This window comes from Tinamus guttatus, unplaced genomic scaffold (assembly GCF_059628265.1).
Source record: "Tinamus guttatus ecotype Peru unplaced genomic scaffold, ASM5962826v1 Tinamus_guttatus_pri_ptg000208l, whole genome shotgun sequence".
NCBI lineage: Eukaryota > Metazoa > Chordata > Aves > Tinamiformes > Tinamidae > Tinamus > Tinamus guttatus.
The window spans coordinates 9836898-9850810 of NW_028288742.1; the positions used below are offsets into that span (position 1 = coordinate 9836898).

At 40.0% G+C, this 13913-nt stretch overlaps 1 protein-coding gene across 1 annotated transcript in view; it reads left to right on the top strand.

The window, feature by feature from the left end:
• Positions 1-13913, top strand: part of PLB1 (phospholipase B1) — a 79896-nt gene that overhangs the window by 53555 nt on the left and 12428 nt on the right. The window contains exons 38-47 of the mRNA XM_088524311.1: positions 469-550; positions 954-1058; positions 2412-2507; positions 3595-3666; positions 5229-5306; positions 7268-7328; positions 8024-8082; positions 10451-10509; positions 11830-11873; positions 13062-13161. Coding sequence (XP_088380437.1) covers positions 469-550; positions 954-1058; positions 2412-2507; positions 3595-3666; positions 5229-5306; positions 7268-7328; positions 8024-8082; positions 10451-10509; positions 11830-11873; positions 13062-13161 — 756 coding nt within the window. The remainder of the gene's footprint in view (positions 1-468; positions 551-953; positions 1059-2411; positions 2508-3594; positions 3667-5228; positions 5307-7267; positions 7329-8023; positions 8083-10450; positions 10510-11829; positions 11874-13061; positions 13162-13913) is intronic.

The following is a 13913-nucleotide window of genomic DNA, read 5'->3' on the forward strand; positions in this document are numbered from 1 at the left end:
ATTGAGATGGGTAGTTTGCATTTTTTGCTGTCCCTCTAGACAACGACACATTCTGTGTCTCAGGAATGCAAAAGGAATTGCTGCCTGGAAAGGCTCAGAGGCAATGCAGCCAGTAAATTTTACAGATCTGTCTTCTAGATCCAGAGGCAATGCGTGTCTGTCGGGCTGCAGGGGCTTTGGATGCCTGGATGCAATGAATGGGACGTAAACTGGCACAGTAGAGTGATCGCTATCTCAATATGCCTGGGGGTGAAATAAACTGATATTAGAGCAGCATCACTCATGTGAGGCAGAAAAAGGCTTGAAATGTTGAAAGATGGCAAGGACCATCAGACACTTTCACAGAAACAGTAGAGTGTAGATCTTGTTACTCCTGTGTTAGAGGGCTTTGGGTGGCACAGGGTGACTTCTGTGTTCTCAGGTTTTAACTGTCTCTGTTTCTGTTCACTCCTTTAACCTCTCCCTCAGTTACCTATGTAACTGTGTCCTCCTAGGAGAAGAAAACTCACAAAATGTGACAATGGTGAGAGAAGCTACCAGAGCTTATCAGGTACGTTCATCAGGAGTGGTGCAATCACTTTACTTTCAGATGAGGAGAGCCCAGCAACCTGTCTGATTGCAAATCATAGCAATGTTTTATCCAAATGGGCCCTGTAAGCTATCCAGGGGATAATTCGATATTATCCAAAATATCATATGACAGCAGCAAAGCTGTTCAGCAAAATTCTGTTCCCTGATACAGATGGATAGGTGAGATTTTAGTTAACAAAATCCTGTCCCCCCCGCAATCAGTCGCAGTAGTGTACTGGCACGCTGCAAAGGCTCTCCTTTTTGTCAGTGCCCCTTGGTATTTCAGCTAAAAAGCAAATGCCTCCCACTGATACTTGCAATTTCAAAGAAAAATGATGATGGAGAAATGTTGATTTATCACTAGTCAATTCTGTTTCTTGCAGCTTGGCATTCAGGAATTGGTTGAATCTGGCAGATATGACACTCATGAAAATTTTACAGTGGTAGTTCAGTCTTTCCTTCGAAATTCCAAGATTCCTCTTCATCAGGTATGGTTTGAAGACACTGCATGAAAAGGACTAAGTGCAAGTATCCAGGCTCGATATACAACATAGTTTCAGCTTGTCATGATTAATCTTTATTAGAGTTTGTTGATTTTTGGTATAATAGATTATCAGGCTTCTTCGTATGGTTATCATTTCTTTGTTTTACACATCAGGCTGTCATTATGAATTACTGCTTTGAAATATGAATCGAAACTTGAATTAAGAGCCTGTTCTCTGCCCATTTTCAAGGTTCTGTAAATATTTTTCTTTCTGAAAATATAACATGATTAATAAAGATGAAGAGCAACATAGGTGCTCACTGGGGACTACATCATCACCTCCTTTTCATGTCCCCTAACCTACTTTTCTGTGTCTGTACAGAAAGAGAAGTTTATACAAGATCTAATGGAGATAGATGTATGCATAATTCATTCTCAGGAGTTTTGGTACCAAAAGAACACAGAAACAAAACATGGGAGGAGAAAGATATCCCTGAACTTTTTAGTCTCACAGTTATTTTTCATAGTTTAAGAAAGCTTTTTCTGTTGTTTGTTTTTAATACCTTAGAAAAAATTCAGATGTTCCCAAACAGAAAATTCTGCCTTTCAGCGTGGCAGAAGATCAAATATGGATCCAAATTTTGGTAGTAGACTTCTAATGAGCTAGCCCAAACATACTGGGTCAAAACTTGCTAAGATTTGAGGAAGCAATGCTCTGAAAAAAATGTCATTTCAGCCATATGTAATCTAGTCTTTCTCATCTTGGTAGACTTGCATAAAAGTCAAGATATTTAAATTTCCGCACTGTAAGTCCTTCAGATGTCCCAGGGGCTGTATTAACGTACAGCTGTACTCAAAAGGAAACTGTGTTGGTATATTCAGTCATTTTGGCTGCTTTCACTCAAAAGCATTTTAGTTGCTTTTTGCTTCTTTCAGAACTGATACAGCTGTGAGAAATGGGATGGATTCTGTTCCTTCTGGTACATCATCAGTAATATGCTTGTTTACCATGTGAAAGTAACTGCACAGCGTAGTGTTGCCTATAGAGCAGTATCAAGGAGAAGAACCCATCCTTATTGGAGAACCTTAAGAGAATAACCACCAAGCTCCAAATCTCATTTTTTTTGCTGTTTCTGTGTGGATTGTACCTCAAAGAACTTCAGCTTCTAGGCACAGAGACTAAGCATTTCTAACAGCTGTTGTATACTTTGTATTGTTAGATAAACAGGAGACTCTCTGCACTGAAGCATTAAACACACATAGCGTCCAGCTTTCATTGGTGGCTCTGCTTTGGCCTGAAGTTGGAGCCCTGTGGCTTCTTCTGCGTTCAGCTGTTCTCTTATGTTTTCATTTTCAGGATGGGAATCCAGACATTTCCTACTTTGCACCTGACTGTTTCCATCCAAGTCAGAAAGGTCACTCTCAGCTTGCCAGGGCTCTCTGGAACGCTATGGTAAGGGGACGTTCATGGCGCATAATACAGGCCTTAGTTAGAACTACTACCATCCTTTAGGTAATTATTAATGTAATAAACATTACAATGAAGGCCAAGACAACTTTGGATCTTGGTGATGAGCTCTCAGTGTTTATGTTTCTAGTTTACTAGTCAGATGCCTTCAAGTTTAGAAATAAACTCAACCTAGAAGGTCTTGATTCTGAAAGTGGATAGGGAGAGGTGGTACAAGTGTATCATCTGAGTCTCTGAGGATTTCAACTGAGTATCTTCCAGTTTAGTTCATCAGTTGTCACTAGAGGTAAGATAATGCTTATCAAGAATGATGTTTTAGTGGATTCATTTGGGGGAAGCACAAAAAAGGAATCCTAACTATGTATGCCAATTTAGAATGGGTTGCTGAAATTGCTTTAAAACCTAGGTTTTCTCATTAGGAATTAAAGTGTCTTTAATGAGTAAAACTCAATTAAGTTAAAGGTTGCTTAAGCAAACCCATTTGCCCGATTTTGCAGTGCAGTAGGAATGTGTGTGCAGTTAGAGATGGTGTTTCAGATCTTGGAGGGTAACTTCTGTATGTTTGTGTGTATCGTCTTAAATTGCTAACATGATTGCCTGCAGTCAAGCAGTACCTCTAAATAAATTTGTTTCTATCTTCTGTGGATAGACAGCCTTTTTTTTGGAATTGGTAACATTCTCCTCAGCCATAAAAATTGAGGGACTCTTAGTACCATCTTTTGTGCAGGAGAGGATAGTTTATGACCTTGTATTCTGGCGTAATTCCAAAAGAATTGCATGTGCCTGCCAAAATCCTCCTGTGGAGTTTAAACTGATGCAGTGTAGTTTTCCACTTCCCATTTTAAACATCTTTCTAGAGTTGCTGTTTTATTATACAGTTGTCATATTCTTTCTGAGAAGCAGATGCATTTCAGTCTTGGGTAAATCAAGATCTGTAAATACAGGCGGCTTTATATAAATTTGAAAGGTGTATTTAGATTCTTTTAGAATCTAAATTCTAAGGGTTAGAATTTTTATACAAATGTAAGATGAGAAGACACAGCTACAGACTTTTTTTTGTCTTCCTTTCCAGTTGCAACCTGTAGGACAGAAAACTGACTCCTTTGACTTCACATCTAGCATCACCCTCAGCTGTCCAACTCAGGTAAACACCCCCACACTGTGGAGGCCAGGTATCAGCTCTCTGTGTTTGTGCTTGCTGCAGAGAGCAGGAACTGGGTATGTCTGGAACAAGTCTGCTAAAATTTTCACTCGCTGCTTAACTCTGTGTGAGCAGGTGCTCTGGTGTTTCTTGCTCTTTAACTGTGCAGTTAATACTGATGGATAGTGTGCTGATTTGTGTGTCTTCAGTTGCAGCAGATTTTGTTTTGCTACGTTCTTTAGTAGTAAGGCAGTACTAAAGATGCAAGTACTTTTACGTCATACAAGGGGATTTTTGTCCATATCATGTCCATTGTGCGGGTAAAGGAAGATCTACTGGGTTTTTAATGAACATGTTTCTAAAAGTTCCCAGATTCACTTAAATCTTTATTTCAGTATAGTGTGTGTGTGTTTTTTTTAAGGGATCTTAAATTTACTTATTGATGTTTTCAGTGACAAATAATGTGGGTTTTTATATTTCTTGCCTTTCATCCAATCCCATTCAGAGGTGATGGTGCTGCTGAGAAATAGCCACAAAGTTTTTACATCCCTTGCAAATAATATATAGACATTATTTTCAGAAATGATATGCCCACAGTGCTTTGAAAAAGGCATTAATATTAATCACCATAGCTTTCCCTACTCAGAGGGCTGTAAGGTAAAGACTATAAAAGTGCAAAGCAACAGAATTGGCTGTTTTCAGGGAATTCTACTTCAGGGCATGGTAAACAATTTTCAGGTTCTGATACACACAAATCCATTGCTTGTTCCCATAATTTCTTAAAATAAATAAATAAATAAACTAATGCTTGAGGTGTTCATGAAAATACAGAATGTGCCAGATTGTAATGATCTATCAGGCTAAGAAAAATTATTTGTATTAAGACAACTTAAAGTAGGATAAAATAACTATAGCAGGTCAGAGGCATTTACAGTCAATTAAATATCCTTTATGATTCTAGTATTTTGTGTTGCTATGACTGGAATTGCTCTTGTCTGAGGTCAGTGGGCATCCCAGTGAAGATTTTAGCCTATAAAATGTACATATCTCCATGAATCCTGCAGGAGGAGGGGGCAGAAATAACCATGCAATTTATACAGTCTTTCTTGCAGGCGATAAGTCAGTCCTGTGGGATTTAATGTTCCTTACTCCTTTTCTGATGCAGGCAGATCTGCCCAGTTTTTTTTCTGGGTTTTACATCTGGATGTCTTTTGGAAGGACTTGGCATCCAATTAAGCCAAAGTAATTTGTGGAAAAGCTAAGAGAGGGAGAGAGGGGAATGTTAGATCGCTATGCAGGATCTGAATGTCTGGTACATGTCATTCTTACTATAATATGCTAAACAAAAATCTCACTTGTGAATTTTAAGGTCAGAGCATGGTTTAAAAATCTAGATTCCAATTTTTCAGCTTAGGCAATTACTAATTATGTGGGTGGTTTGGTTGTTTTTGTTTTTGTTTCTTTATTTTTTTGGTTACATTCTGTCTTGATGTCACTTGCTTTGGGCTGTGCTATATGTTCATTGCTTGATTTGATTTTTTTTTTTTTTTGTCTGCTTTCACCAGAGCATCCCCTTCCTGGGAACTTCTAAGAATAGCAACTACACGCACTCCACTGTGGATACTACAACCAGGCCAATTGAGGTAACTGTAGCTTCTTTTGCTTGGGTTTGTACAAACTGTGCAAAACTGCCCCTGTGTAGGGACTTCACATCATTCTGAGTTTATAAATAAGATAACTTATTACCAGTTTTGAGATATGGGTGTGTCTCTTACATAGCATTTCTTCTCATTAAACTCTTCTTTGTTTTTTTTTTTAATCTAAAACCATGTAAAGTCCACTGTATTGAATGGGGCAATTGGTGCTCAACAGGAAGTAGTCTGGGATGCACCACCATAGCAAAAAATAAGTTGCTCATAACAGGGGGAAGAGGATTTAGAACCGTGAGACCCCAGACAATGTACACAGGTTTGTGTCCTACTGGCTTGCAATGAAGGGGGCTGAGCCTGTAGAGGGCAGTCACTCATGTCTATCCAACATGTTTTCCACAGCAAGGGAAGTGGTAGGGATCTACAGGCAGGGATCCACTCTCACAGGGAGCTTTTCACTTTCCATCATGACTGAGCAACTAGCACAGGGAAGATAAACTGCTGGAACACACTTTCCATGGGACTTAACAGGGAAGCTACTTGCTTGTGATAAATAGCTGCAGGCATGCAGAATTCCTGCAAATGGATGCCATTTTTTGGAGGGTAGTAGTAGTTGGAGATGGCTGTCCAAATGGCTTAGGCTAGCTAGTTTTTGCTGTCTAGCAAAATTATGAAATGTTCTTTATGCCTTGAGTTTATGAAGAACAACAGTTATCTGTTGAACAACAAACTTCAGCAAGCCATAATTTGCAGTGTTTATTGGGGAACTAACAGGAGTTAGTTTTAGTGGTTAATTCTTGCACTTCAAGAACTATTGTTGAGACAGTGAGAATGATAAAGCTGAGACACAGTAGACAGTAAGAAGAAGGTTCCTCTCATCTAAAAATAAACCCAACTGTCGATTCTAGCCTCTTGAAGCAGCTTTTAACTAGATGGTTGATTGCATAGTCTCTTATATTGTGTTATATATAAGAACCTTTTTGGCTTTTTTCCCCCTCTTTTGATGCTAAACTCATGAGACTCTTACACTTACTGAAGACCACTAGTCTGTGTAGCTTTTGTCTTAATGATCATATCATAGAATAACTCAAGTTGGAAAGTACTTCAGGAGATCCTTAGTCCAACGTCTGGCTCGAAGCAGAGTCACCTCTAAGATCAGAATGAACCGATTTCTCTGCTCCTACAGGGAGCTGCCCTTCACAACAATCACAATTTTTCCCTTGTGACGTTTTCAGCTAATATTATTTTTGTCATTATGAAAGAGTGTAGGGTAGGACATTCATCAGCTGCCTCTGTGTGAACCAGGATGTTTCTGCAGTTTCCTCATTGGTGGAGTAAGCATAATAGCTATGATATCATTTGTGAGTATATAGTAAATTATAATTACTAAATCTGATTGGAGGTTGACAGCTCTATTTGAAACATTTGAGGCTTTTTAAAAAAAAAAATAATATTAAGTTAGAGCAAAAGACTGTGTGCACTTTTTTAATGTTTCCAGGTAAAGAGGAGGCTCCTATTAAGGTATGTGGGAAATAATAGAGCTTTGCAGAAAGTTTTTGTTTTTGTTGTTGCTTGTTTCTTGAAATCTGAGGTTTCCTCAGATCAGAACAGGACTTCAAATGTGGAGTCCCAACCTCCTAGGACAAGGACAAAATTTCCAGTCTTTAAAGAGGGGAAAAAAAAGTTATCACTCCTGACAAACTTTTCATAAGCAAGATGCATCTAGATGAAATGCTTGACGCTGGAAAATGGTATGTTTGGAAAATTTCACCAAAGGCATTTAATATTTGGTCAGTACTCCACAAAGAGAAAGGGAAGGACTCTCAGTTATGTAGCACCAAACTAGAATATACATCTTGATTTTGTTTTGCTCTTAATTGTGAAATTCAACTGCATAAATATTTCATATAATCTTATAACCATAAAGTGACCAGGCTTGTTATTTATCACTTCAGAACTGGGGTAGCGACCTGCTGTGTTTTGACCAGACTTTATCCAGACCTGCCCCAACATCAGGTGAGAAAGAACTTGTAAGCCAAAATCAAAAATAGCAAAGATTTCTCATTTTATTTTTAAAACTAGTAAGGTCTTGAAGCTGCAAATCCTAGACGGAAGGGAAGCAGTAAAGGCTGGCACCCTTAGCAGCATGGCAAGGAAGTCTGTCTTGCCATACACTGCAAGCTCTGCAGCCTGGCAGGTGTTTCTGCATGCATACATGCCATCATACAGCAGTATGATTAAAGTCTCCTAGGCGAGTTAGTGGCTTGGCAAGCCTGACCTACCTGGCCAACCCACCGTGCTGAGCAGCGCCAAAGATGCACTCTGCATAGCTAGTATGCTTTGCAGGAATATAGCTAATGGGAAATATTGATCTATGGGCCAAACCTTAAAAGCAATTAAAAGAGAATGGATGTATGCATCTCTAAATACATCTAATCTGTTTTCATTTCTTCCTAACATGACATGTGGAAGCTGTTTTAAGGTCCATTTATTTTCTTGTTAGTTGAGGATATTATAAGCTCTTGGAATTTGCTTGCAATGCCTTTTGCTTAGTTGAGGGATGGAACATTTTTAGGCTTATTCTCCTTAAAAATCTGTAAAAAAATATCGTCAGGTTGGAACTGATGATTTGGTTCTTTATTTTGATGAGCAGCATTTTGTGTGTTAGTTAGCAATAATTCTGCCTTTTTTATTTTTTCCCCCTACTCTAGTACATGAGCTGAGTCCTGTTGACATCAAAGTCATAGGAGCACTGGGAGATTCTCTGACTGTGAGTACTGCCGTATTCCTAAGTTGAAAACAAGGAAAGAGGTAGGAGGGGAGTTATTTTCCACCTTTTGTCATGTCAGACCCCTGTCACTCAAAAAGCACATTGCTTTGACTTGGCAAAGCAAAACTCATCCACCTGTATCCCTTCACAAAAGAAATAGTCAGCCTGAAGGGAGGTGAGTGACTTGGGAATTGTGTAATCCAGTAATGAATAACTTGGGCTATAGCAGAAATGGTATCACGTTTTGTATTTCAAGAGGTTTTTCATGTGTTTTTGAAAAAAAAAAAAAAAGGAGTGTCCAGTTTGAAGGAATAATCTTTTCTGAAATAAAATCAAGAACAAACAATTGGGAATTTTCATGCAATGAAAAATATTCATGAAAATTCCTGTGGAAATAACTGACTGCAAGATGGAATGTTTCTCATGTAAGATCATTCTGACATTAAGTATTTCAGAGGTTTGCATTCAAATATTGCTTCTGCGGTTAAGCACCTTCCATTTAAAACTCTGATATATTTTGTGTACTGAGAAAATGCAAATCAAAATGAACAACAGTCACAGAAAAGAGTCAGTGAAAAAGAACAGCAGAGAATACTGCAGATCTGCGCTGAAGCTCTTTAAGGAAAAAGTTTCAGAATTGCCCAGCAGTATAGAATTGTTCTGGCATGGGATGAAAGGAAATCTTGGTGTTAACAGTCCTGATGACTGCCTCCTGAGCAAAACCAGTGCTTGTTCTAGCAGCTTCAGCTCTGGTGGAGTTCAGAGGGAGTGGAAGGGACTGAGGCCCTCAAATGATCAGGCTTATCTACAAGCAGGTGTGCATGTCTTCACCTCCCCATTAGCTCTGATAACTGCTTGTGTGTGACCTGAGATAACCCTGGCCTTGCCCCCTGATGAGCTTTGAGCTTTTCTTAGAAGACCTCAGCAGTGACCCTGTGAGCCTCCCTCCTATCAATTGCCACGACTCCTAAAATTAATTGCTTGACCTCCTCCCACCGGCGCACATGTCTTTTCTAAATTTTCATTCTCTTAAACTCAGAAACATCTGAGTGTGCCACAGTCATGAGGGCCAAGACTCTGGTGCTTGAGGTCCTTGTCTCGAGAGCAAGCGAGACCCCTCTGGGTGGAAAGTGGCTGTTGTATTTCATGTTGCTCCTGCCAGCTGCACCTGGCACTTGTCACTGCAATGTGACTGGGACTTTTGTTTAGGAATTTAAGTGTTACTGACACTTACTGGCACAGAGGGAGGTGGAAATTAACAGGTCTCCTGAGGGCCCTGAATGCAGTCGGTGTTTATGACTGCATTTGCACCATGTTTTTTTGAAGAGTATGAAATGAAGTGAAACCTAGTAAACTATAAAGCTTTGCAAGATCCTGTTTGCATGATTTCTGTCCTGAATACAGTCAAGGTGCTGACCTTGCTAGAGGTTAAATTAAGTGTGTGTGTATATATATATATATATATATATATATATATATATGTATCTTTTAAAAGCCCTTGAGTTACTCAAATCCATCACCTATCTTTTCTGTTTTGATGTCTTTCCATTGTTAAAAGAAGAGATATTGAAGTTCACGCTGCAGGAAGGCCAGTCTAAGTCTGGGTGCAGCTGGAGATTAATGAAATGTGGAGCAATTTAGTCATGCAACTGGCTGGAGCGTGTGTCTGTTTTTGACTTTTCAGTACTCTAGTGCACAGTGAAAGCTATAGATTTGTCAACACACAATAGATTTGCCCACACTATTGGAAAAAATATATATACATAATCCCACTTATACATCATCAAGTCTGTGGGTTAAACTAGCAGACTGGATCTAGCAGAGAAAAGTGGATTTTACACCAAGGATTTGTTTCTCTGGGAGATTAAAAAAACAACTCCTCTGACTGGGATTTTTTTTTTCCTTCTTTGGATTATAAAGTCTTGTTCAAAACAGCTTTTCTTTCTAGGATATGCCAAATCAAAGCATTTTCCATTAGGAGGGAAAAAATGCTGTTGATATTTGAGTCCCCTTGGCTTGATGAAATAGCTTTACTAGAGGAGTAATTTCCAAGCTATATGTTCCTGATCTTGTGGTCTGATGCCTTGTGGCGGGACTGCATCTCCTCTGATGGTCTGTTATCTAGTTGAGCTGCTCTTGCATATGAGAAGACCATGGATTTGAACCATAGGAGACATAGGGTTGCCTAGGGGCCAAGAATATTGGTGAACCAGGGAATGGAGTATGTAAGCCCCCAATGAGTACTCGAAAAGCTTTGCTGAACGCGGAGGGAAAATGCTTTCTGCACTTTAAAATCACAACATCTGTAGGGTGGTTTTTTCTTTTTTTTTTCCTTCTAGTAGTAAATAATTTTTCCCATCTTTTTCAGGCTGCTGTAGGAGCCCAAGCAATGGACCCACTAGGAGAATGGAGGGGAGTTTCTTGGAGGTAAAAACACTCTGGTATTTTTGTCCACAGACACAATTAGAAGTATGAGTCACCTGAGTGTATGTAGTCACATACGTGAGAAGATGAGAATGAGATGTCCCAAATAAGGACCTGCTGCCACAGCTGTAGTAACTGAATCCTTCTCCTAGCAACCAATGCCTACCTAGAGAGAGTAAATGTGGGGATAGGAGTTTAAGAGCAAGTATTGCGTGGTGAAGACTAGCAGAGGGAGAAAGAAACAGCTGCTTGTCAAGACTAGATGGAAGAGGAGAGATTCTTGCAGGAGATGGTTCTCAACTAGGTCTGACTGCTGTCAGTGTGCCCCAGTCTGATAGTGTTAGATTATTAATACTAGTGTGTTTTCAGCCTCCTGCTGATTCCTCTGGAGGTGATTCAAAACATTCCTGATACTGTGATTATCTACTGCCATGTCTAATAATAGAGATAATGGATATGAGCGTGGATTGTCCTGGAGCACTACATGTATATTCAGAACATGTATATTCAAAAAATAAATAATTGTCTTGTGTGTTTCATGACTAAATTTGTTTGAAGGTAATTGCAAAGTGGTCAAATATATGTCTAGGTAGGTGTAAACCTCGACGTCTCTGATAGCAGGCAGTTTTCTTCCACTGTGTGTTTCCTTGGCAGTGGCAGTTTCTTTCTACTATGTATAGAAGTACATAGAAAAGCACATGCATGTATACATACACTCTTCCTCTCTCTTTTTTTTTTTTTTTTTTTTAATTCCCCCCTTATGTGTATAATGCAGAGATAGGTCTGTTCAGGAGAGCCTAATAAGGGAGGTATAGAAATGTGTTGCTCATGCAGACAGGTACATAGACAAGCTTTAAACTGTAGAAGCAGAAGCTTTTTTCATAATCTATATTTCAGGCTCCCAGATAGGTCATTAATGAGCATTTAATGCAGTCTCCTAAGCAAGTGTTTTTGCAGGAAGGTCACAAGGTCACATGGAGTAACTTTGGTGAGGAAATACTTCGGGAGGGGGCAAGATGTGGGTATTTTTTTCCTTTTTTTTAATGATGGGATCCCGCCACATGTGTATGAGAAAGCTATTTCTCACAGCATTTTCTATTGCTAGGGTGTAGTCATAGTGTCTGTTTTAGCAGTTTGATTTAATCCAAAATCTCCTTTCAGTACTTTCCCTGAGTTCTTATTGGTGTTGTGGTTTATCTTCTTAGTCCTGTTCAAGGTTTGTCTTTTCCTTTCTTGGCTGCTACAGCAACAACATATGGTGACAATAAGACAGATGGCTGCAGGATTAGTTTTACTTAGTGCTTCTGTTCTTTCTCTTTGTAGTATTGGAGGTGATGGGACCCTGGAGACCCGGACTACTTTACCCAGTGAGTATCCTGGAAAACCAACATGAGAAAAGAGGAAGGCATGTATTACTTTGCAAGTAGTTCAGGCAGATGCTAGGAAACATCTGGGAATGGTCACGCTTTCCTCCCAAACAGTGTGGGATGCCTGACAATTATGGATACAAGCAGATCATCTGAGTCACAGCTGCAACACAGACTGACCTTATTAGCTGTAAACTCCGCCACACTAGAGATCTGCATGTAATTGTAACATCTTTTTGGCAAAACTGATGGAGGAGCAAATGTGCTGAAAGGTGATAGAAGTTCAAGGCAGACCTGCCCCTCCTTTATTTTGGCTTGTGCTTTCCAATGTCTGATGGTAATGACTGTGGGCAAATGAAGGGTTGTGAAGCAATTAGTGGTCCATCTAGTGAAGGCTGTTGACAGGGTTATGGTTCCTCCCAACAATTTCAAGTTGCTAAATTGCACTGAAAAAAATCTAAAATTACTATAAATTTCCTGTCCTAGTGTTCTGCATAACCAGTGGCTGTACAGTTGCCATGGAAACTGTAAGTGGCCAGCGTGACCATAAATTAGAGGGCACCTGGTTCACAACAGTTCATCTCTTTGTATGTGATCCATGCTGTGAAGTGGTCTTGACAATACCTGTCATTGTTGGGAGTATAATTTCTTATGCTCTGGCTTGTATCACACGCATCTTTGTCTAAAGAAGAATAGAAGGCACATTTTATTACGTATGCAACATTGTAAATATGACTATAAAGAGGCTTCAGACAGAGCTACTTCATGCTTCCCCACGGAGGGTTTCAGGGAAATCTCTAAATGCAAGATAAGACTTCTTTGCATTAAATATGGGTAGTTGGAGAAGCGTGAGGCAGATCTCTGTGTTCAGAGCATCTGAATGAAGCGAAATATTAAGGGAGATAGTGGTGATCACTCCGGCACACATACTGAGGAACGGCACACGTGACTTTCCAGGTCTGCCAGATCCTGGCCTTTGGGAGACCCTTAAGGAGATATTGTTGCAGCACTTAAGCTTGGACGCGGTTTGGAGCCCCCAAGGCAGGGGTGTCTCTAGCTGAGTTAAGGTGACAACAAATCAAGAGAAAACCCAGGCCTGTGTTTTCAGCACAAGATTGGTTTGCACTCCTGTGCGAAGCAATGCTGTACTGCAGCTGGCTAACCATCCTGTCTTCTGCTCCTTTTCAGATATCCTGAAAAAATTCAATCCCAACCTCGTTGGCTTTTCCACTGGCAACACTAAGGAAACAGCTGGATTCAATGTAGCAGAGAGTGGTGCCAAAGCAATGTAAGCATGAGTGCAACCAAGGGAGGGCAAAGAGGGGTGAGAACCCATGGACTGGCAGGTTATCTTTGAGCTGCATGTTAAGGCTGAGTTAATACTGATGATCTTGTCCTGTGTGTGTATCTGTGGTCTGACTGTTGTCTTTTAATTAAAAAATTGGGAGATTTGTTTCCATCTTTTTCTAAATTAGGGGCAGAGAGAAACCTCCCATCACCTGGCTTCTGCCCAGCACCTCCAAGCCAATGCCTTAGTGATAATATGCTTCTAATTCTATCAGTCCCTTTTTCTACACCACCTTTGGTATGCGGGTTCCTCATTCACTGTCAGGTCATGTCTTTAATTGGACAAAATTCATGATCATCTCTCAGTTGGGACATGTGCCTCAAATTATCACTTAGAAGCCCACTGCTGCCCTAATTTGCAGTGCAAAGCAGAACAGAATGAGCGGTTGGGATTTCTTTCTCTTCTTAAAGAAGAGCTCTGCTAGTCTGAGAGCCAAAGTACATGAGAATTTAAATTGCTTATGCTGTACCTCCCCTATGGATGCTCGTGGAGTCTGTTTCCAAGACTTTGTCACTGCATTTACTGTAAGAGAGTCTCAGGGTAGCTAGCAAAGCATGTGTGGTTGTGAAATACTTTGAGGATGTACCGAGCAAGGACTTGGGTCAATCAGTGTGCTTCTAGGACTGCAAACCAGTGCAGCCACATCTGCAGAGCTGCTGGAGAGAGGCAGGGCTTGTTCGGCCAAGTGTCTC